The sequence below is a fragment of the Heptranchias perlo genome, chromosome 15 (assembly GCF_035084215.1).
Source record: "Heptranchias perlo isolate sHepPer1 chromosome 15, sHepPer1.hap1, whole genome shotgun sequence".
In the NCBI taxonomy this organism is placed as follows: domain Eukaryota; kingdom Metazoa; phylum Chordata; class Chondrichthyes; order Hexanchiformes; family Hexanchidae; genus Heptranchias; species Heptranchias perlo.
This window is the reverse complement of record NC_090339.1, coordinates 53,911,920-53,937,669: the sequence shown is the minus strand read 5'-3', so window position 1 is coordinate 53,937,669 and position 25,750 is coordinate 53,911,920. Positions and strand designations below refer to the sequence as shown.

Sequence of the window (25,750 nt, the reverse complement as noted above, 5' to 3'; positions counted from 1 at the left end):
CTTTTGACATCCTCTCCTTTACTGTCTATACTTGTCAGTACTTCTACTCTAAGTACATTCTTCAAATGTTCAGAAAAAGCCAAGAATTACTTTTCTTCATAGTTCATACAAATAACTTCACCAGAGTTTTGCTGTCTGCCAGAAAACACATTCAATTAATTTTGTACATTCCAGGCATGGATAGGTTTGATTAACAATTGGTTAAGGTCAGCACAATACATTTATTTAGTAGACCAATCACTTTATGTGTCTCCTGACTACTGTTCTTTCTGTAGGAGTACAATTAATTTAATGCTTGTCCAATACAGTGAAAGCCATCTATCATTCTAAATAGGTCATTAAATAGATTTAGGATTGTAGTCTGACATGTAATGGAAAGTATAATTTAAGCTGTAATATAATATATGTGATCATAAATCGCATCTACTTTTCAAAAATCTTTTTCAGATGTTATATTAAAATTCTCATGCAATGGTAAGCCACTACATCTGATAAAACAGAATTTTTTTAAACAAAGTAAGAACTACAGATAAACATTACCCTAAAGCGACACTCCACTCAAAATCTCCAATCTATATTTTGCTAATACAACACAGTTTGTTTGGTTCTCAGCTAGAAAGTATCGCTGTCATTCCTGCCTATTTTATTGATTGCCTGATTACAGTGATTGCAGTTATATTAAATGTTTACTGAGCCATTTCTGTTTTCCCAAAATAGTCCATCACTGCTTGCTATAGATTATTAAACATCATCATTATGATGCAAGACTGGTGATAAAATTCTAAATTGCCACTCTTCACCAGTTTAATTTGAAACACAGTTTCAATGTGGAAAAATTGGCTTGAGCCATTTTAAGGTGACAATTTTTTAAACATCACTAAGAGAATATTGTCACCTTTTTCGGTGGTGGTGGATCTGTGACATCTTTATAAGGTAGGCCCTAGATGGCAGAACGCTGGTCCTCTTGAAAAAACATTCAAGGAGAATATTAGATATCAAATTAAGTTCCTGTCAAAGGTAATAACAGAAGTTTGCATGAAGGTACATGTGGATTTTCAAAACCATAGTGATAATATTATTTACAACAATCCAATGAGCCAAAAACAACCTGCAGCACAGTAGCCACCATGACGACTATTGGACGACACTTTGCACTCTTATATCAAAGGTAACAGAGAAGGTTGATGAGGGCAATATGGTTGATGTGTATATGGACTTTCAAAAGGTATTTGATAAAGTGCCGCACAATAGGCTTCTCATCAAAATTGAAGCCCATGGAATAAATGGGACAGTGGCAGCATCGATACAAAATTGACTAAGTGACAGGAAACAGAGAGAAGTGGTGTATGGTTATTTTTCGGACTGGAGGAAGGTATACAGCGGTGTTCCCCAGGGGTCGGTACTAGGACCGCTGCTTTTTTTGATATATATTAATGACTTGGACTTGGGTGTACAGGGCACAATTTCAAAATTTGCAGATGACACAAAACTTGGAAGTGTAGTAAACATTGAGGAGGATAGTAATATTCTTCAAGAGGACATAGACAGGCTCGTGGAATGGGTGGACACATGGCAGATGAAATTTAATGCAGAGAAATGCGAAGTGATACATTTTGGCAGGAAGAATGAGGAGAGGCAATATAAACCAAAGGGTATAATTCTAAAGGGGGTGCAGGAACAGGGGTATATGTACACAATTCTTTGAAGGTGGCAGGACAGGTTGAGAAAGCGGTTAAAAAAGCATGCAGGATCCTGGGCTTTATTAATAAAGGCATAGAGAACAAAAGCAAGGAACTCACGATGAACCTTTATAAAACACTGGTTCAGCCGCAACAGGAGTATTGTGTCCACTTCTGGGCACCGCACTTTAGGAAGGATGTGAAGGCCTTAGAGAGAGTGCAGAAAAGATTTACTGGAATGGTTCCGGAGATGAGGGACTTCAGTTACATGATAGACTGGAGAAGCTGGAGTTGTTCTCCTTAGAGCAGAGAACGTTAAGAGGAGATTTCATAGAAGTGTTCAAAATCATGTTGGGTTTAGATAAAGTAAATAAAGAGAAATTGTTCCCATTGGCAGAAGGGTCGAGAACCAGAAGACACAGACTTAAGGTGATTGGCAAAAGAACCAAAAGTGACATCAGGAAAAACCTTTTTATGCAGCAAGTAGTTGTGATCTGGAATGCGCTGCCTGAGGGGGTGGTGGAAGCAGATTCAATCTTGGCTTTCAAAAAGGAATTGGATAAATACATGAATGGAAAAATTAACAGGGCTACGGGGAAGGGGACTAACTGGATTGCTCTTACAAAGAGCCAGCACGGGCTTAATGGGCTGAATGGCCTCCTTCTGTGCTTCACAGATAATATGATTCTGTGATTGTATGATCAGAGCTACTTTTGGACTGCCAGGGGAGAAGGTGATTCTATTAAAACTCCAAATTGTAAGAGATAGAATTCTTTTTTAATAATTGGTGGATTTTTTCTCTCCATAGAAAATTTATTTCTATAATTTGGCTCTTCTGATGATAAATGCCCTTCATACTTGCATCCTCTATATCAAACAATCAGCTTTCTTTGTACCTAACTATCTGCTCCTGTATGGAGTAGGCAGGAGAAAAGGGTCATATCTATTTTACAAAGTAGTGTTTGGTCAGGGATGACTTATAGACAAATAACGGATCCCTTATTAGTTTGGGATTTGTGCATACATCAGTAATTATGCTACTCCTCTCCTTACTGACCTAAAACCAATGGGGACCATACACAAAGCTGTAATTCACCCTAACTGTCTAATTAATCAACATGTGGACAACATGTGGACTGATGAACAGACATCATAATGAAAAAAAACATAGGTTCTAAACAATTCATTCCAGCAGTTAATACAGCTCTTAGGCATTTACATGTAGAACTAAATGAAAATTAAACTTCGTATTTTCAGCAGCTCATTGAACTTTAGCCTCTACAGATACAAGATAAAGAGACTTATTGTCCCTCATCTAGGTATCAGCCGTGGCTCAGTTGTAGAACTCTCACCTCTGATTCAGGAGGTTGTGTGTTCATAGTCCCACTCCAGAGACTTGTGCACAAAATCTAGGCTGACAGGCCAGCGCAGTTCTGAGGGAGTGGTACACTATCTGATGGTGCTGCCTTTTGGATGAGACATTAAACTGAGGCCCAGTCTGCCCTCTTGGGCAGATGTAAAAAATCCCATTGTACTAGTCAAAGAAAAGCAGGGGAGTTCTCCCTGTTGTTCTGGTCAATATTTATCCCTCAACCAACATCACTAAAACAGATTATCTGGTCATTATCACATTGTTGTTTGTGGGATCTTGCTGTGCACACATTGGCTGCTGCATTTCCTACATTACAACAGTGACTACACTTCAAAAGTACTTCATTGGCTGTAAAGCACTTTTTGGACGTCCTGAGGTCGTGAAAGGCGCTGTATAAATACAAGTCTTTTTCTTACTCACAACTGAGGTGGGGAAAATAGTAAAGATGCTGTTCAGACAATCATACAGCAGCTACACGATGCACATAGCAGTGCAACACCATTGCTTCACAATATGCAAGTATACTAGGCACACGTAGCCAAGTTGACTCACCATAGTCAATCTGGTCCAATACCTAGTCTGTTACCACACTCCACGCATGTAGCCAGTTAGAGCTCCTTTGAGTCCTCTGATGGCCAATCCATCAGGATCAAGGGGACTGACTCAAATTATATTGTCGCTTCCATTTTGGAGGGGGGGGGGTTGGGGTGAATGGTGGCCCATCAAGATGAAGCCTTGGGCTATGGAACACTTCCCTATTGCAGTTTCACGCTGTCAGCACCAAGAATAATAATTAAAATAAAATGTCCTGAACCGAGCACTTTCAGTCCTGCTCTGCTATCCTCTGTGCCCTTATTAACACTTGCATGCAGAAGGTGGCTTGGCTTGTACCGAATAATTTATTGAAAAATGTATTACACTGTGAAATTTAAAATTACATTAACATTGTTTGTGTCCCATTAAGTCAAAAGTATCATGTTATGTAATCACAACTAGTTGTTTTAAAATATCACATATTGATTTAAGTGCCCTGCACCAGGCATCGTCATGACCAGTAATGAAGCCCTATTGTGTTACTTGCTGCAGATTCATGTTTAATAGAAGGTATTTGCTACAAAGTATAACAGAGTAAGAGGTATTGGACCTTACTCCAAACGTGTTTAACAACCCCCCAAAGTATTTAAAAAACCCTCTGTTTGACATATTCTAATGAGACCTTCCTTGTATTAGGAACATAGGAATTGCTGGACGAAGAAAGACCAAGGTCCGTCTGGCTCGCCTTCTGCCATCCTGGTAGTCGCATGATACAATGGCAATGGAGTTGTTGACCAATAATAATTAGCTCTTAGGCGTTTTAGCCAATGTGCAGGAACCCATTGCAGTTTTCTTACTATTATGTGGTTAACGCAGTCACAGTAATTACTGGCCCTTCCACCAGTATTGGTAATGCTGTCGTGCCCACAGTCCATTGATAATGATGTAATGGTAATGTCTGTTGCTTTTACTTATCATAGTATCTTAGTAGGTACAGCACAGGAGGAGGCCATTTAGCCCATCGTGCCTATGCTGGCTCTTTGAAAGAGCTATCCAATTAGTCCCGTTCCACTGCTCTTTCCCCATCGCCCTGTAATTTTTTTCCCTTCAAGTATTTATCCAATCAAAACTTCCCTTTTGAAAGTTACAATTGGACCTGCTTCCACCAACTTTCAGGCAGTGCATTCCAGATCATCCAAAGATGGTGCTGCATTCGCTTAAAAACAACCGGGGTGAAATTGGTCCTGGCCAGTAGTGCAAAACGGGTGATGGTGAATCAGCTGCCCGTTCTACACTCTGCCCGATTTTCTTTTCACTGATGTCAATATTAAAATAGACTTGCATTTTGCAGCACCTTTCACAGCCTCATGGCATCCCAAAGTGCTTTACAGCCAACGAAGTACTTTTTTGAAGTGTAGTCACTGTTGTAATGTAGGAAACGCGGCAATCATTTTACGCATAGCAAGATCCCACAAACAGCAATGTGATAATGACCAGATAATCTGTTTTAGTGACGTTGGTTGAGGGATAAATATTGGCCAGAACACCAGGGAGAACTCCCAGCTGTTCTTCGAAATAGTGCCATGGGATCTTTTACATCCACCTGAGAGGGTAGATGGGGCCTTGGTTTAATGTCTCATCTGAAAGACAGCACCTCTGACAGTGCGGCACCCCCTCAGTACTGTACTGTAGTGTCAGTTTAGATTTCGTGCTCAAGTGTCTGGAGTGAGGTTCAACCCACAACTTTTTGATTCAGAGGTGAGAGTGATACCCACTGAGCCACAGCTGGCAATGGAAAAGAAAACTGGAATGGGTGTAAAACGGCTGCCTATTCGCCATCGCCCATTTTCGCACTACCGCCCAGGACTGATGCACCCTCAATATTGCAGGAATGCATGTTATTCCGACTTGCGCCGAGGGGGGGCACTGCGACCACTTTCAGCCTGTAACAACAAACACAGCTACATGAGTAACCATGACCAAGGCCATGGGAGATTCACTAATGTGTGGTAACATTCCCCCACGTAGGACAATCTTATATTCTTCAGTTTGTTTTTCTTTGAACACAAACCACACATGAACAGACATACCGTGAATGATTTGCAAAGAGAACCGTTATCTGTTTAAAAATACTTTAGGCTGCTTTCGTATGGAGGTCTGAATGTAAAAGAAAGGCAGCAATGTCTCATGATGTTTTAAAAACTAAGTGTTTGTTGTATAAAGAGATCAAGAATATGATCTGCTTTTATTCTATGAAACAAGGCTGCTTTATATTCACAAAGGGATGTGTTTCAATTAAGCAGGTTGTACTCTGCAGGGTATGATCTTCAAATACTATACTCCAGTGACTTGTACCATTTCATTAATGTTGGCATACGCTGAGCTGTGTCTCTCTCACAGTAATGAGGAGGCTTTTTATGCAGCTGCTGAGTGACTGATCGAACAATGTCAAAGAGTCCCAGCGGAGAATAATATATTGTAAGATGTTCCTCAACACCCGTGGCTTTTGTAGGCTGTTGAAATATAACAGCACTCTACCGCTCTGAGCTCAAAACTAAACTTGCCATTGGTGTTCTGCCTCTCACTGATTCAGGCAAACCTGGCCGGCGACAAAGGGGAAGATAAAGTAGAAGCGGTAACAGCTAAACATATCGAATCTTGGGACGAAAGAATACGACATTTTAAAATTTTTATGTGGAACCCAGAAAAGAGAGAGTTCATGGGAAGAACATCCAAGAGTTGGTGTGAGTAAAACTAAGTGCATGTTTAGAGTTGGTTTACAGTTGCAGATGTTCACAAAGATTGCAGCCAGTGAAAAGGTAATCTTGGACTCAGTCACATCATGTACCCAGAAAATAGATTTTGAGCAATTTTCAGGTCAGTGTCGGTAATGTGATTTTTGATTCAGAAGACTGAGACACTATTTTGGTTAATTAAAGAGAAAATAAGGGTTAGAGAATAAAGGAGGACAATAATTATTAAAAGAGTGCCAGTGTTAAATGGTGGACACACCCACAATACAATGAAAACTATGATCAAATAGCATTCAATTATGAATCAATACATAAAATAACATTTTGCAAACAATACTGCACATTAATAAATACAGATTAATTCACATTAAAGCTGTGTAACTTTGTCAAACTAATAGGAGTAAGTAATAGTGATGGCCTTTGAAAATGTGTGTGTGTGTGAAAAAATTCTTTTTAGGATTCTGCATGATCGTATCGAAACAAGAAGATTAATTCCTAATCCTAATGCAACATAAGAAATGTCAGCAGAAACACATACAGGAAATGATTGTTACTTTTATGAATCTTGTCTTTTTTCTTATAGCATCAATCTGTTGGCTTAATAAAATTGATCTGGCCATAGAAAAAATCATAATCTTTCTTCATATTATACAGACGCATTTTGTAGTACTTGGTCGTGGAACTACATTTGCAAATTCACATGCATTCCAACTTGTAAATCCCTTTGATAAGAAAGGAATTTGTTTGTTTCAAAACTCCAAAGCTGTACGTCTCAGAGCTTTCCAGATTCTGCTAATAAAGTTAATATACGGCCCCAGCAGAAGTATGTAGAACAACTTTACTAAGTCCTTTTGAAACACTGAACTAGCACAAACTTCAGCCAGCAGCAGCGATTAGATTTTTCCTGCTGGTTGAGTCAAACTGACCTCCTGTAAATTGACTAAAACATGAAATTACTTTTACACAGAAAGGATCGGGAATTTTCAATGAAGGATAAATGAAAGCTCCATGATATACCCACTCTCGTCTTAAAGTCTCATGTAATACAATAAGTGCTTTAATGTCAAAGTCTGTACTTGTTTGAAAAGTCTAATAAAAGCTTCAGTGATTTTCTTGTCTGTCACTGACTTGGAACAAGTTGTAACTGTAGGTGGGAAATGACTCAAAAACCCAATTGTATGGGTACAGGCATTAGCAACGAGCAGGTTCTGCCCTCCACTGAAGGGTTCACAGGAGTGGAGTGTCTAAGAATTTGTGTATTTATTTCCAAGGCTCAGGGCCCAGGTGTAATTGTCTTATGACGAATACCAATAATTTTTCGAGAAGTATCTTAAACATGCTGTTGTTGGACTCTGGTACAATGGGACGATAATTCTTTGAATTAATTCAACCTGACACCGTATTGGTTAGCGAATCAGAGTCTTTATTGTTTCACAGACAGTATTTGATTATTTTATATAACAATAATTAAGCAGTAACTAACAGCCTTAAACAAGCATGATATTACCCGTCTAGAGGCTGGATAGCCGGCGCAGATGGCTTGTTCCCACTTCCTCCAAAGAGTTACACAGGGTTAGGCCGAAGCCAGCATGGATCCCTTGGAAGTACCTAACTCCCCTCCTCTGACTGTGTTTCTGCTGGCTAAAAGCCAGCCTCTTATACTTTATTTCTGCCTAAGGTATGTGCAGGCTTGCACGTACTATTTTACAGATGTATTACAGATGGTGAGTTAGACAATCGTACTAGTTTCTCTATCTTGTGCTATAATGGAGGTAGCCCCAATATTTACAGAAGCAGAACAAAGGTCACTAAGATAGCAGATGACCCCCTCAGGCTCTGCAGCTTTCCTGTTTATTCAGCTACATGATTTAGTTAGAAGGGTTAGAAAGGTTAGAAGGGTCAGTATTTTTCCATTTCGCTAGACTTTTAGCCTATTAATACCTGAATTCATCTTTTCATGGATTAACATATTCTTAGTTTATCATATTTGATGAATTCTTAACTTATTATATTCTCACACTGGGCCCAAAAAAGTACCATTTTCTAAAAATAAATGAGCAAATGCCTGGACTTCTCTGTAATGAGATCCTGGGAACATTTGGCTTTGAAAAATATCTTCTCTCAAAAAATGCAATTTCATTAGCAGTAAGTTAATTAAATGTGACTGGGACTATTTGCTCATGTGGAGGGTAAATGCCGGCATGGACCATTTGGGCCGAATGGCCTGTTTCCATGTTGTAACTTCTATATATTTCTATGACAGACATTTCCTTGCTTTTCACTAATTGGAATTTCACCCCTGTTTCACCTGTATGGGGATATCATACAGCTGATTACACAAGATTTGCAGCATCTAATTAACTATGGATGGGAAATTCCGTGGAGCTCTTCTCGCTCCACCAGTGTCACTTTGCGGGAAGTGTGGCACAATCCTGTTTACACACGGGATACAGAGTTTCCACCGCACTTCCGGCAAAGTAACACCAGCGGAGCAGGAACAGCTCCAAGGAATTTCCCAGACTACGCTTCTAAAAAAAATCTTCGTGAATTAAGACATACTTAAACCAAAGGACTGAAATTCTGTTTCGCACTAATTTTAGCTTATTGGCTTATGCACTTGCATACAATTCGTAAGTGCACTATTTTTATAAAGCTGTTTAAAATAGATCACGTAGCAATTTTATGTGAATACGTTAATTAACGTGCTAAAAATAGTGCTGGATGGAATTTGAGCCTCTGAGCTCCATCACTCTACTGTCCCGATGTTAAGTGTTTTTTCTTTCTACATTCATATTTTCCCAAGATATTCAGCAGCATAACTGAGAGGCAATGTGTCGTTTAATATGTTTATTGATTTGCTATGCCAACTATCTTAGGGCTTGAAATGATGCTGTGTGAACATTAAATGAAGGGTAATGTCACTATTAAAATATCAGGCCAAGGAATTTCCTACACGCTTGTTAAGTGTTCATACACTAATCTTCGAACAGCATAATTGCAAGGCCCCTGTGTCCTAGCAACAAGTTTTTTTCCAGTTATTTGTGTATGTAAAGCAGAGGCTTTATCTTGGTGGTCTTTAGGAATATCTCCGGAATATGACCACCAAGTGGTGTCACCGCTCTTTGTTATTAAAGGTACAGACCCCATTTTCATTTTCTACCTTTCATCAATCACAGACAAGATGTTTGGGCTACCTGCCCCAGCCCTCCACCTGTGCTGCTCTGAACCCGCAGCTATCAGGCGCATTGGATTGGCCCAAGAAGTGTTATCCCAAGTATCGCCCCTCGATTGTCTCTCTTGCGAGGGAGGTACCTTGACCTACTTCTTAACTTTCTATAAAAGAGAAGGAAGCACAGGACTTGTAATGTAAAGCACCCCATCACCCCCAATTAAGTAATGTTAGAAAAGGAATCTAACCTGTCCAAACATCTACTCTTCCTCTCTCACCAGATGATTCTTGACTGCTGTCAGCTTATGGGGCATCAGTGAGTGCCTCCGTGGGAAATGGTGCAGATTGGCATCCTATTCAACTTTGTAGGGAGGCATCAGAGTGAAGAATATTCAGCGCTGTCTGATTACTGCTACTTACTTGGTCAATATTGGATTTCTGCTGAGTTGGAATGCTCCTGGTCAGAATCCAACATTGGCCTCAATGTCAATGCAAGAGATCTCCAGCAGACTCATTGATATGTTTCATCACTGGTGTCACGACATCTGCTCCCCGCAGAGAGGGGAGTCCAACAATGACAAGTCATCAGAAGGAAGAAAAAAAGAATGCATTTATGAATAACTCCTTTGAGTTTGTTTGTAATGATATTATTCACATAACATAGATGGGGCAGTAATCCACATTGAAAGCATACCTCTCATACTTTTTTCTTAAATTATTGTCAACTTGATTTATTTATTTAGTAACACTGTTGCCTCTGAGCTGGAGGTTTGGAGGTTAAAGCCCCACTCCCTGACTTGAGCATATTGTCTAGGCTGACATTTCAGTGCAGTGCTGAAGGAATCAGTGGTGCCATCTTTCAGAGGAGATGTTATACCCAGGCACCGTCTGCCGTGGATGTAAAAGATCCCACGGCACTATTTGAAGATGAGCAGGGGAGTTGTCTTGGACAACATTTGTCTCTCAACCACCACCACCAAAAACAGATTAACTGGTCATTCATCCCATTTGCTATTTACGGGACCTAGCTGTGTGCAGAATTGATTGCTGTGTTTGCCTACATAATAATAATATAATAATAATTGATTGGCTGTGAAAAGCTTTTAGATGTCACGGGGATGTAAAACGGTACATTATAAATGCAAGGTTGTTGTTGTGTGGTGTTTTGAAATTGTGTTTTATGCTAGATAGAACAAGCCAGAAAAGTTTAGAGGAGCACTGACCATAATAAAATTACTAAAAGGCATGAAAGACTGCAATAGAGAGAACGTGAGAGAGAGAGAAGAGAGAGTGAGACAGAAAGGAGAGAGAGAGAGAGAGAGAAGGCTAGAGGTGAAGAGAGATTGTCAATCATATAATGGGCTTTTTCTAACACCCATTCAGGGGTGTAGAATAGTTATTAGAAGAGTTTGCCAGATACGGAAAAAGCATTCAAGTCTTGAATGGACTTGGGCTTTATGGAGAGTTAAGAGTGTTTTTGACAATACATGTCGATCTCCTGTGATGTTGCTCATGATAATCATAGAATCATAGAATCATAGAAGTTACAACATGGAAACAGGCCCTTCGGCCCAACATGTCCATGTCGCCCAGTTTATACCACTAAGCTAGTCCCAATTGCCTGCACTTGGCCCATATCCCTCTATACCCATCTTACCCATGTAACTGTCCAAATGCTTTTTAAAAGACAAAATTGTACCCGCCTCTACTACTGCCTCTGGCAGCTCGTTCCAGACACTCACCACCCTTTGAGTGAAAAAATTGCCCCTCTGGACCCTTTTGTATCTCTCCCCTCTCACCTTAAATCTATGCCCCCTCATTATAGACTCCCCTACCTTTGGGAAAAGATTTTGACTATCGACCTTATCTATGCCCCTCATTATTTTATAGACTTCTATAAGATCACCCCTTAACCTCCTACTCTCCAGGGAAAAAAGTCCCAGTCCATCTAATCTCTCCCTATAAGTCAAACCATCAAGTCCCGGTAGCATCCTAGTAAATCTTTTCTGCACTCTTTCTAGTTTAATAATATCCTTTCTATAATAGGGTGACCAGAACTGTACACAGTACTCCAAGTGTGGCCTCACCAATGCCCTGTACAACTTCAACAAGACATCCCAACTCCTGCATTCAATGTTCTGACCAATGAAACCAAGCATGCCGAATGCCCTCTTCACCACCCTATCCACCTGTGACTCCACTTTCAAGGAGCTATGAATCTGTACTCCTAGATCTCTTTGTTCTATAACTCTCCCCAACGCCCTACCATTAACGGAGTAGGTCCTGGCCCGATTCGATCTACCAAAATGCATCACCTCACATTTATCTAAATTAAACTCCATCTGCCATTCATCGGCCCACTGGCCCAATTGATCAAGATCCCGTTGCAATCCTAGATAACCTTCTTCACTGTCCACAATGCCACCAATCTTGGTGTCATCTGCAAACTTACTAACCATGCCTCCTAAATTCTCATCCAAATCATTAATATAAATAACAAATAACAGCGGACCCAGCACCGATCCCTGAGGCACACCGCTGGACACAGGCATCCAGTTTGAAAAACAACCCTTTACAACCACCCTCTGTCTTCTGTCGTCAAGCCAATTTTGTATCCAATTGGCTACCTCACCTTGGATCCCATGAGATTTAACCTTATGTAACAACCTACCATGCGGTACCTTGTCAAATGCTTTGCTGAAGTCCATGTAGACCACGTCTACTGCACAGCCCTCATCTATCTTCTTGGTTACCCCTTCAAAAAACTCAATCAAATTCGTGAGACATGATTTTCCTCTCACAAAACCATGCTGACTGTTCCTAATTAGTCCCTGCCTCTCCAAATGCCTGTAGATCCTGTCCCTCAGAATACCCTCTAACAACTTACCCACTACAGATGTCAGGCTCACTGGTCTGTAGTTCCCAGGCTTTTCCCTGCCGTCCTTCTTAAACAAAGGCACAACATTTGCTACCCTCCAATCTTCAGGCACCTCACCTGTAGCGGTGGATGATTGAAATATCTCTGCTAGGGGACCCGCAATTTCCTCCCTAACCTCCCATAACGTCCTGGGATACATTTCATCAGGTCCCGGAGATTTATCTACCTTGATGCGCGTTAAGACTTCCAGCACCTCCCTCTCTGTAATATGTACACTCCTCAAGACATCACTATTTATTTCCCCAAGTTCCCTAACATCCATGCCTTTCTCAACCGTAAATACCGATGTGAAATATTCATTCAGGATCTCACCCATTTCTTGTGGTTCCGCACATAGATGACCTTGTTGATCCTTAAGAGGCCCTACTCTCTCCCTAGTTACCCTTTTGCCCTTTATGTATTTGTAGAAGCTCTTTGGATTCACCTTTGCCTGATCTGCCAAAGCAATCTCATATCCCCTTTTTTGGAGGAAAAGTTGTTTTATAATTATACCATTTAATGTGTAATTAATTATTCTGCTGCTAAGGTGATCTGTGTGTAAACTGTCTCTTTAAGCCAATAAAATCTAATTACTGTAAATTGGCATTTCCTGAGGTCAATTAGATGGAAATTTTATTGCTGTAGATTGACAGTTGCTTCTAAATACCTGGCTCTTCCCCAAGATTAGAAACTCCAACAGGAAATGACTGGATTATTTTTTAAAAATACACTTTTAAAGATTGTCTTAAATCTATAACAAAGTATAACATTTTGAAGTTTGATTTCTGAAGTATGACATCTGAATTGCGATGAACACACACTAGATGCATGACATAAATTATATACTAGCAGATCTCCCTTGGTATTAATACGCCAAGTAGTATTAACTGGGACAATAAGGCACAATGATTTATCCACATGATGCTGGCCCTAGCATCTGGGAGCACTGGGATGGGAGGTCAGGGTCTAGAAGTACTGGGATGGGGGTCTCAGGGTCTGGTAATACTTGGAAGGGGATACCAGGGATTGGGAGCACTGGGACGGAGTCCTGGGGTAATGGGAACACAGCAGGAGGGAGGTTCTGGGAGGATTGGGGAGGGAGGCCCTAGGGTCTGGGAGCATTGGGAACTGCCTCATTATATTAGAAGGCACTGCAAAAGTAGTCTACGGGTTTGAGAGCACAGAGAGGGGGTCCTGAGATCTTTAAGTAGGGGGATGGAGACCTTGGCAGGGAGATACTGGGTCCAAGGTCCATGCCGGAGGGGTTTGGGAGCATTGGGGGCAGAGTCTGTCAGTATTGGGAGGGGGCACCTGGGATCTTCCAAAGTCTAGCAACCTTGTGGGGTTAAGGAGAATGAGACATGAACTGCCCTTTGCCCCTTTCAGAGCATCAGACACCATCCACCACCATGTTCCCACCTGTCACTCTTTCCAATCCATCCACAGCCCCTTTTGTGCCATCTGCCACACTCCCACCCAGCACCCTCACTTTCCTTGTTGTCAGCTGGTTCCTGCCTTTATTGTGTGCCTTCTTGTATTTAATGCAGTATTGGTTAGTTTGACAACTTATAGGGTTGGAATTTCCTTTGCCTGTCCCTACAGGGTTGGGGCGGGACTTTTACCTGTTGTATCAATCCTACTATGACACTGACCTAGTTTCCTGATGGGCTGCACTTGCTGGTGGGAACCCTGCTGGGAATCTGCCATGAAAAACCACATTTAAAAGAGATAAATACAACAACTTTGATTATAAAGAGTGAGGTCCTAGCAGTGTTGTGATGCAATGTGTTGGAGGACCAATGCAATTCTCTAGACTGTGGGATGCAGCTTTGATTCCCTACCTCACCACCACCTCTTTCGGCCCCTTCACTGCCTCTGATTTGTCACAAGTCCAGTACTGGATGAGCAAAAATTTCCTCCAACTAAATATTGGGAAGACCGAAGTCATTGTCTTTGGTCCCCGCCATAAACTCCGTTCCCTAGCCACTGACTCCATCCCTCTCCCTGGCCACTGTCGGAGGCTGAACCAGACTCCGTAACATTGCCCGTCTCCGCTCCTGTCTCAGCTCATTTGCTGCTGAAACCTTCATCTATGCCTTTGTTACCTCTAGACTTGACTATTTGAATGCTCACCTGGCTGGCCTCCCATCTTCCACTCTCCACTTGAGCTCATCCAAAACTCTGCTGCCCATATCCTAACTCACACCAAGTCCGGTTCACCCCATCACCCCTGTGTTCGCTGACCTACACTGGCTCCCGGTCCGGGAAAGCCTCGATTTTAAAATTCTCATCCTTGTTTTCAAATCCCTTCATGGCCTTGCCCCCTCCCTATCTCTGTAACCTCCTCCAGCCCTACAACCCTCCAAGATTTGTGCACTCCTCCAATTCTTGCCTTTTGCGCATCCCCGATTTTAATCGCTCCACCGTTGGCGGTCGTGCCTTTAGCAGCCTAGGCCCTAAGTTCTGGAATTCCTTCCCCAAACCTCTCCACCTCTCTACCTACATCTCCTCCTTTAAGACGGTCCTTAAAACCTACCACTTTGAAGGTGCTTTTGGTCACCTGTCCTAATATTTCCTTATGTGGCTCGGTGTCAAATTTTGTTTGATAACCGCTCCCATGAAGCATCTTGGGATGTTTTACTACGTTAAAGGCACTATATAAATGCAAGTTGTTGTTGTTATTCCATTCATTCATCAATCTCAGCTGTGTTGCTGTGGCAATGTGGTGATTGGAGCCTCAGGAGCTTCTTCGTGGGGAACGAAAATTGTTGTCACTGGGCTGTTCTTGCGAACCTCCGACAGGAAGTGGCACAGGAAGAGGTATGGGGGACAGGCTGACCACAGGAAGAGTATGGGGGACAGGCTGACCACAGGAAGAGGTATGGGGGACAGGCTGACCACTGGAAGAGGTATGGGGACAGGCTGACCACTGGAAGAGGTATGGGGACAGGCTGACCACTGGAAGAGGTATGGGGGACAGGCTGACCACTGGAAGAGTATGGGGGACAGGCTGACCACAGGAAGAGTATGGGGGACAGGCTGACCACAGGAAGAGGTATGGGGGACAGGCTGACCACTGGAAGAGGTATGGGGACAGGCTGACCACTGGAAGAGGTATGGGGGACAGGCTGACCACTGGAAGAGTATGGGGGACAGGCTGACCACAGGAAGAGTATGGGGGACAGGCTGACCACTGGAAGAGGTATGGGGACAGGCTGACCACTGGAAGAGTATGGGGGACAGGCTGACCACAGGAAGACGTATGGGGACAGGCTGACCACAGGAAGAGGTATGGGGACAGGCTGACCACAGGAAGAGGTATGGGGACAGGCTGACCACAGGAAGAGGTATGGGGACAGGCTGACCACAGGAAGAGTTATGGGGACAGGCTGACCACAGGAAGAGGTATGGGGACAGGCTGACCACAGGAAGAGGTATGGGGACAGGCTGACCACTGGAAGAGGTATGGGGACAGGCTGACCACTGGAAGAGGTATGGGGGACAGGCTGACCACAGGAAGAGCTGTAGGGGCAGGCTGACCACTGGAAGAGGTGTGGGCACAGGCTGACCACTGGAAGAGGTGTCGGGACAGGCTGACCACAGGAAGAGGTATGGGGGACAGGCTGACCACTGGAAGAGGTATGGGGACAGGCTGACCGCAGGAAGAGCTGTAGGGGCAGGCTGACCACTGGAAGAGGTGTGGGCACAGGCTGACCACTGGAAGAGGTGTCGGGACAGGCTGACCACAGGAAGAGCTGTAGGGGCAGGCTGACCACTGGAAGAGGTATGGGGGCAGGCTGACCACTGGAAGAGGTATGGGGGCAGGCTGACCACTGGAAGAGGTATGGGGGCAGGCTGACCACAGGAAGTGCATAATGCAAGTAGAGACCAGAAGGAGAGAATATTGTTGGGAAAAATTGGACAGTAACGTATTGTATCCTCAAAAGGATGAATTAGTGCAAACATGTATTATTGACATGAATATCTTTTTGTTTACTTTGCAGCTCTTATTCTATTATTCTACCTCTGCTTGTATTCCTTTCTGGCTGGGATGTTTTCTCTGTGCATGTATGGGATGCTAACAACAATCAGTCCATATACACCAAGATATCGCGACCGAGTCGCCAATCCAGGTACTTAGCCATGTGACTGAGCATTGAATCATAAAGATCGCAAGAGATTATAGTGAAAAACTAGAAACTGCAGTATGCTTGTTGTCCAACCATTGACATATCAACTTCAGGCCATTTTCATAAGCAACCAGTTATTTTCATCCATGTATTGAGATGAGCTTAGTTTACATGTACAGATTGAACCCTAAACAAGTGAATACCTAAATTAATTAAACAGTAAATATGCTATCATAAAGGACTGCCTGTTTGATCTCATGTTGATCTTAGCTGCCTGATGAAAATCTGGACTGCCAGTAATTTTTCCATTTTCCTAGGGGTGATGATAAGACCAAATCCTAGTGGATTTGCGATTGCATTCAACTCATCAGAGGAGAGCACGTGGTCACAGTATGTGCAAAGCATGCACCAATTCCTTGAACGTAAGTTTCTGCATCGTCTTCAGGAGATAATGCAATAAGCAATCATTCGAATTTTAAAATTGCCAAACAAGAAAATTCATAATAATGGGAACCAAGTTTTGATTGAGTATTTAGGAATATGAACAGAAAAATGCCAATTTTGCAGAATTCCATGGCTGAACAGAAATACTTTTGATTACATCAGATCATTTTAGTCAGTTCTCTATACAGAATATTTGAAAAATTAACCATTGATTTAGTGTCCTGCTGTTTGAATTGTCTCCCCGTTCTCTCTCATTTTCTCCCCTTATATTTCTCTTCCTCTTATGTTTCTCTCCTTCCTCTCTGATCCTAACAAATTACCAACCAGCCTGTGCACCATATCCTGCAATAATATGCCTGCCCAGATTGTGCATTTTCTCAGGAAACCTGAGTGGCCACTAAATGTGTTCCCTGAATGCACAGTGATGCACTACATGGAACCCATTTGTTTTTGCTCACTGCTGCTGTTTGTAGCAACTATTGGCTCCATTTTAAATTGAGTGAGTCAGCACCATTTGGAGATGCCAGAGAATACAACAAAAACCCAGTGGAAACTGCTGATTCTGGAAATCACTCCTGTATCTGTATTCAGTGCAGGAATCCCACATCACTTTGCAATCTACATAGACATGGGAGTGCTGGTCTTCATACTTGTATGAAAAGGACGACAATTATTAAAATACTCTAGAATTATAGAATGTCGCAGCAGAAAAATGGCCTATCAAATCTGTGCCAGTGTTTTTCTTCATGTAAACCACTTAATCCAATCCCAGTTTCCTGCTCGCTCCCCATTCCCTTTAATATTCCTTTTTTTCAACCAACAATCTAATTGCCCTTTTAAAGACAGTTTGGAGACTCTGCTTCAATAACAGAGGATTCCATATTCTAATCACCCTCCATATAATGACATTTTGTTCTATCCACCCTCTCAATTCTTTTTTGTGATTATCTGAAACTTGTTACTGTCTTGTGTACTAGTAGAAACAATCTATTACTACACTAGGCTTGCAGTTTCTATAAATTTATTTTTATTCCTTACAGCCTACAATGACAGTATCCAGGCTATTAAGAACATTCCATGTTCCCCCGGGCAATACTTTGTGCAAGAGAAGGATGAAAGTGAAGAGGCATTCGCTTGTCAGTTTAATCGAACCATGCTGAAAAACTGCTCTGGAATTGAAGATCCTACCTTTGGATACTCTAAGGGAAAACCCTGCGTTCTTCTGAAGATGAACAGAGTATGTTGGCGTTACTGAGATACAGGGAGTGGTCGCTACTTTCGTAATCAATTGATAATGAACTATCATGGCGGCAACAGTGGGGGGTGGGAGTGAGTGGCAGGCGGGCTCTGCACACCAACCGTTCGTTTTGCCCGAATTGTTAAAATCAGCCCACTGGGTCCAAGTCCTTACCCTATAGAAAAGTAATCTGAATCACTGCCCTGGTTATTTGTGTGACAGATATATTTAAATTCACACTGGTAGACACAATGGGGCCGATTTTAAAATGGAATTGTGGGTGCGTTGGGGGCGGGAGGGGCTGCAAAAATCGGGAAAATCCCGAGCGGGTTCGGAAGCCGGCTCCAACCCGCCGATTTCCGGGGTTGCCACAGACGCGCCTGTGTGCGTGCACTTCACGAATCCGGAAATCCTGCCGGCAATTAAAGTAGTTAAACCTCTTATTGACATCGTTGATCTTGTTTAAGTTGTGTGGAGATGGAGGCAGGGGTGCGATTTTAATTCAACCTCAGCGTGTTTCTCGTGCTGTGGGAAACACTCCATGTTCAAGGAGGCATGTTTCGGGCAGAAGCCAGTTGGACATTTAGATGCCTGTTTGACAGATGAGGATAAAAGGTGAGTTATTGCAGCAGGGCACTCAGGTGTCTCAGACAAACTTTTGGCTGGGAGATCTTTATGTTTAGACTGAAAATTTTTGGTTTACACTCACAATTCTTCTGTTTATGCATATTTACCAACATTTTGGATCCCCTCAAACTGACTGACACCATCAGGACGAGCAACATCACCATCCTCACCAGGCATGGCATGCACTTCCGCCACTTGGAGCTCCACAACACAGTGCTGCGCCACAGGGACCTGCACAAGAGCACAGAGGGCAACAACAGAGGGAGCACCGTCGCAGGCGGCACTACCATTGCCAGAGAGTCTACAGACTGAGGCTCAGCTTCCTGGACCTCTCTGAGGAGCAGTGCGTAGAGAGGGTCAGAGTGAGTCGCTAGGTGGTCGCAGACATCTGCAGCCTCCTTCATGCCGAGCTGTACCCAGCTGGGCCTGGTGGCATCTCATTACCCGTCGCAGTTAAAGTCACCACTGCCCTCAACTTCTTTGCCTCCACATCATTCCAGGGTGCCACCGGGGACATCGCCGGCGTCTCTCAGTTGTCTGCACACAAGTGCATAAGGCAGGTCACCGAAGGCTTGTTCCGCAGGGCCTCACAATATGTCAACTTCCCCATGGACGACCTCAGCCAGATGGAGAGGGCAGTGGGATTCCACTCTGTGGATGGCTTCCCACAGGAACAGGGTGCAATCGATTGCACCCAGATAGCAATACGAGCACCTCCTCACGAGCCAGGACTGTTCATCAACAGAAAGGGGTGAGTGGTAGTGGTGGGGTGACTAATGGGGAGGTGAGGAAGTGCAGGTAAGTTGAGGATAAGCCTTAAGTGGTGTGTGGAGTGATGTGATGGAGTAGTGTTGACAGTGCAGAATGAGTTGGGGGTGAGGGGGTGGTGATGTGGAACATGGAATGCAGGAGAATCAGTAAGTGTACTCACTTTTGCTGACCTAGTTAGGTCATTGAAAAGCTTCCTACACTGGACCCAGGTACGGGAGATGTTGCTGCTGCTGGTGACCTCCTCTGCCACCTCGAGCCAGGCCTTCTAGGTGGCAGAGGCAGGGCACATCCTTCCTCCTCCACATCGCGACCAGTAGCTGCTGCATTGAGGCATCACTAAATCTTGGAGCAGCCTTGCCCCTGTGCTGCCCCATTGTGCTTTTTGGGGTTTGCTGCAGCGAAAGACTTTGGAGCAATGGCCGTTTGAATGGAGCTGCTCTAGCTGACAGCCTGTCATGCGGGTGTGCAGTCCACCCACTGCACAGTTTTTTGGACAACAAACCTGGAAGCCACATTAAGGGCCACCAATTAACTCGCAATCGCGTGGGAAATGGTAAGATTTCATTAGTCGGGTTACCCATGCACCCATTGACCTTTGTAGGACAAAGGAACAGATGTAATTTTGCACATCTTTGTTTTCCAGGTTCTCAGAGAAGTGTTAAAACTTAGTTCATGCTGGCCTTTATCCTGTTCCATTGAGAGCAAGGGGTGGTTACACTATCCTACCTCCAATTTATAAAAGACACCACAGCAGTGCTACATTCTTTGGGGCCCACTGGGAACTATAACGCTTATGAGACACAGAATGTTCACTATCACCCCAGCAATAGATCCCTCAGCCTTAAACAGTTTGACCTTAAACTGAGCTTCCAATCCCATATCCTCTCCAGCACAAAGATCGCCTACTTTCATCTCCACAACATCATCTGCCTCTGCCCCTATCGCAGCCCATTTGCCACTGAAACCTTCATGCATGCCTTTGCCAGCCCCAGACTCCATTACTCCTATACAATCCTGGTTGGCCTCCAATGCTCCATAAACTTCAGCTCATCCTAAACTCTGCTGTCTGTATCTATTCTACATCAAGTCCTGTTTGCCCATCACCCGTGTCCTCACTGAACTACATTGGTTCCCAGACCCTCAAATTTAAAAATCTTATACTTGTGTTTAAATCTATGAGCTTGGCCCCTCCCTATCTCTGTAATTTCCTGCAACCCTACAACCCCTTCCCTTGAACTCTTCATTCCTGATTCTTGTGCATCCTTCCTCCTTTACGCCTCCATAGCGGGCTATGCCTTCAACAGCCTAGACCCCACGTTCTGAAATTCCCTCGCTAAACTCCTCTGTTTCTCCGCTTCCCTCTCCTGCTTTAAGGCCCACATCTTTGACCAAGCTTTCCATCACTCCTCCTAATCTCTCCTTCCTTGTCTCAGCACCTGTTTTTCCTTATTCCTCTGTGAAGTACCTTGAGGCATTTATCTACATTGAAGGTGCACTATAAATGAAAGAAGTTGTTGTTGTAAATGTTCTAGCCCTTCTTATTTAGTTAGGGTTTTCCTGGTCAATTTTATGATCACGGAAGATTTGTTGATATTTGTCTACATGCATCAATAAATCTTGGGACAATGAAGGACTCTGGAATTTCCTGACATCTGCTATATCCATGAAGCCAGGAAATCTGATGTCTGCAGTCTGCCACACACAAAATCTGCATATTAAATTCAGAAAGAAGGAAGAATGTGCATTTATATAGGGTCTTTCATCTCCTGAGGAATCCCAAAGTGCCTTACAGCCAATGATTTACTTTTGATGTGGAGCTGCTGTAATGTAGGCAAACACAGCAGTCAAATTGACCACAGCAAGGCCCCACAACCAGTAAATGAAATAAGTGATCAGTTAAACTGTTTTGGCCTTTCAAAAAAAAAAATTCTCTCTCAGGACATCTTTGGCAAGGCCGCCATTTATTACCGATCCCTAGTTGCCCTTGAGAAGGTGGTGGTGAGCCGCCTTCTTGAACCGCTGTAGTCTGTGTGATGAAGATGCTCCCATAGTGGTGTTCGGTAGGGAGTTCCAGGATTTTGACCCAGCGACGATGAAGGAACGGCGATATATTTCCAAGTCGCAATGGTGTGTGATTTGGAGGGGACCGTGCAAGTGGTGGTGTTCCCATGTGCCTGCTGTCCTTGTCCTTCTAGGTGGGGGAAGTCGTGGGGTTGGGAGGTTCTGCCAAAGAAGCCTTGGCGACTTACTGCAGTTGAGGGATAAATACTAGCCAGGACACTGGGAGAACGTTCCAGCTTTTCTTCAAATACATACATTTGATAATTTATAACCACCTGAACAATGTATCGACTTAACATCTCCAAGAATGTAACATTCCCTCAGTAATACACTGAAATATCAGCCTAGGCCATATGTGCAAGTTCTGGAGAGGGGCCTGAAGCCATGCCCTGCTAACACAGAGTCAAAAGTGCTACCAGTGAGCCAAATGACACTTTAACAATTAGTAACTCACTCTCAGAATTTATTAAGTGTCAACCCTAAATATGAATAGTACACATTTTGTATTTTTCAACTATTTTCATCAGTTACCTCTGGGACTGTATAATAATTGCAGTATTCAGTAATACAGACTTTATATCTTAAACAGATTGTATTATTTTATTTCTTCATTTATTAAATTAATTTTCTTTTCTCTGTTCAGATCATCCACCATTCTTTGGTTGGGGGGGGCGGGGGTGGTGGAGATGACTTGCTGACAGTATTTTGTCACCACCACACTGTAACTGGCCACTGTAGATGCAGGATATTTTTGTCCACTCCTTGGTTGACTCATTCCCGCATTCCTGTAAGGAAACGTCTTCCTTGACATAAGGTCACTATGTAAGGAATCATTGGTGCAAATCCGTATCTTGCCGCAGAGATTTGATACACTGATCTGAACTTACTAACCACTTTTAACTCATTTGTATTTATTTATCATTAATAACTTTTTGAGTTGGATTGAAAGTTTTAACGAAACTTATAATTCCCATCAAGCAAGATGTGTCCTGCGGAGGAAGTTCTTATTCTTATTCACTTGTGTTATGTAAAACAAATATTCATGAGCATTTGGCAGAACCTCCCATTGCTTCTTTTTATAGATCGTTGGTTACCTGCCTGGTAAAGGGATAACGCCATATGTGAGCTGCGAAATCATGGTGAGTGACATCTCATCAATGTCTGAACCAAATCTTGCATTCACCTCATCTTTGAATTCCATAATGACATATGGATGCTGCTCAACACATAGTTCAAAAATACTTAAGAATATTAAAGGTAATGCTGCCTTAACTGTCAATCTGGTGGGTTTTTCGAGTAGTGCTGCCAATTAATGTTGAATTGCGAAGAAATCTGTCTGTGAACTTCAGCCTTGTCGGAACTGGGTGGAGACTGACAAAACTCATTTCACATAGGACCCTTATAGCCAGCAAAGAGATAAGGGGCTTTTAGCTCAACTGTTTGGATCTGATTCGCACCAAGTTCTCAACAGACAGTGTGCTACAGGCAGTTGCCATCACTTATCTATTACATTTGACAAATTATAAAGTCGCAGCAACTTAAGATCAAGTTACCATAGTGAATGTAAATGCTGTGCATGTAATTAATGTTGTGCTACAAGTACCAAAGATTTGTGGAATCAGAGCTTAGATCTTTGAATTTGTTTCTCTGTAACAGAATTAATCCTTAGAATCATTATTGCAGTGTCCATTAGTGAAAAGACCTGACAGGTGATCACACTTAAAATGATCAATTCACCAAAAAAAAAACTGGCTGCAGGGAGTTCATTTGCCTTTCAAATGTAAATCTCTTCTCAATCAGGAGTAGTAAGTGAGCACTTTCCCGACTATCTGTAAAGAAATAACATTTTGGATGTAGACCTTTTCCTTTGCTAATGTCCTTCAATCTTGTTTAAATATTGTACTTTTTTCTATTTTTTTGTTAAGCAACTGACAATCTCTGGTTCCAAAATATTATGCTTGTGAGAGGGTTTTAGGCCCCATGCGTTGGCAGGTAGCAGAAACCTAACATATTTTTAAATGGATGCACTGTTCTATGGAACACTTTTTAAAGCTTCCCCCAACTGGGAAAAAGTCCAAGCAGTGTTCAACACTTTGACATATGACTTGTTGACATGCTGTAGCTGGGTTAGAGTCTGTTGAGACCTTCATAAATCTTTCATGTGTTTTGTCTCTCTTCTTGTTCCTTTAGTTGAACAAAACAATGGGAGCTTTATTTACAATCCTTCATTTGTCCTGAGGGATTAGGTGATGCAATAAGCGAGCACACTATCCTAGTACCTCTGGAAACTTGGTTCGAATGCACCACAGGCTAATTCGATGAAAACCTCCTCTCTTCACTTCCTGTCATTGTTCTATGAGAAATAAGTTTGAGCAGTCTCAACTCAGTACCTAGTTGGCCTGGTCCTACAACACAAAACTGTCCAAAATGGATTATAAATGGTCAATCTAACTGGGAAAGAGCATAAGAATGGCTGTGTGGGATGTGGAAAAATTCGTACCTGTGCAGCATGTGGGTGATCTAACATTGAGTTTAAGGCACATTACTAGGGCAGTATGAAGGAAGGATTTACTTCAGATCTGGCTGTGCTATGCCTGACTGGGAATGCTTGATAGTGCTAGTAAATGCCAAAATGGAAGTATTCAAATTTTAAACACTTTATTTAGTTTGGTAAACACCAAAAAAGCTCATGGTTTCTCTGAATTGTTGAAGGATGAGCTAGATGGACCAAAAGGCCTCCCTCATCTGTAGGTATCTTTTTGACATCTCTACTAGTATACCACTGCTGGTGAAGCTTTAAGACACCGTTAACAAAAATTAAAGCTCATGGAATTCTAGGCAAATGATTGACCTGGTTAGGAGATTGGTTAGGCGGTAGAAGAGAGAGGGTAGGGATAATGGGTATGTACTCGAATTGGAAGGAAGTGTCTAGTGGTGTCCCACAAGGATCTATGCTGGAGCCTCAACTATTCACTATATTCATTAATGATTTAGATAACACAATAGAGAGTCATATATCCAAGTTTGCCGATGATACAAAGATCGGTGGCAAAGTAAGTAGTGTAGACGGGAGCATAAAGTTACCAAGAAACAATGATAGATTAAGTGAATGGGCAAAACTGTGGCCGATGGATTTCAACGCAGGTAAGCGTGAGGTCGTCCATTTTGGACTGAGAAAGAATTGATCCAAGTATTTTTTTTTAACAAGGTGAAATGCTAGGAACAGTGGAGGTCCAAAGAGATTTAGCGGTCCATGTACACAGATTACTAAAATGTAGCAGTTTGATACAAAATATAATCAAAAGGACTAATAGAATCATAGAAAGGTTACAGCACAGAAGGAGGTCATTTGGCCCATCAAGTCCGTGCCGGCTCTATGCAAGAGCAATCCAGCTAGTCCCACACCCCCGCCCTATCTCTGTAGCCCTGCAAATTTTTTCCTTTCAAATACTTACTCAGTTCTCTTTTGAAAGCCATGATTGAATCTGCCTCCACCACCCACTCTGGCTGTGCATTCCAGATCCTAACCACTTGCTGCATAAAAAAGTTTTTCCTCATGTCACATTTGGTTCTTTTGCCAATCACCTTAAATCTACATCCTCTGGTTCTTCACCCTTTGGCCAATGGGAACAGTTTATATCTATTTATCTATTCTGTCTAGATTTTGAATACCTCTATCAAATCTCCTCTCAACCTTCTCTGTTCCAAGGAGAACAACCCCAGCTTCTCCAATGTTCCCCCACTGATACTTGCTCCACTTGACCCACCTCATTCCCCAGAACCAGATGCAGCAATGCCTCCTTCCTGATTGGGCTGGAAACTTACTGGTCTAAGAAAGTTATCCTGAACACACTTCAAAAATTCCTCCCAGTCTTTGCCCTTCACACCATTACTATCCCAGTCTATATTAGGCTAGTTGAAGTTCCCCGTTATCTCTACTCTATAGCTCTTGCACCGCTCTGTAATTTCCCTGCAAATTTGCTCCTCTATATCCTTCCCACTAGTTGGTGGCCTATAGAATACACCCAGTAGTGTAATGGCTCCTCTATTGTTTCT

The 25,750-nt window shown here is 42.7% G+C and overlaps 1 protein-coding gene across 1 annotated transcript in view; it reads left to right on the top strand.

The window, feature by feature from the left end:
* The window catches only part of atp1b4 (ATPase Na+/K+ transporting subunit beta 4), a 61,213-nt gene that overhangs the window by 18,012 nt on the left and 17,451 nt on the right, over window positions 1-25,750 (top strand). Inside the window, exons 3-7 of the mRNA XM_067997239.1 lie at window positions 6,179-6,329; window positions 16,429-16,557; window positions 16,872-16,976; window positions 18,039-18,235; window positions 22,777-22,833. Of these exons, the coding sequence (XP_067853340.1) occupies window positions 6,179-6,329; window positions 16,429-16,557; window positions 16,872-16,976; window positions 18,039-18,235; window positions 22,777-22,833 (639 nt within the window). The remainder of the gene's footprint in view (window positions 1-6,178; window positions 6,330-16,428; window positions 16,558-16,871; window positions 16,977-18,038; window positions 18,236-22,776; window positions 22,834-25,750) is intronic.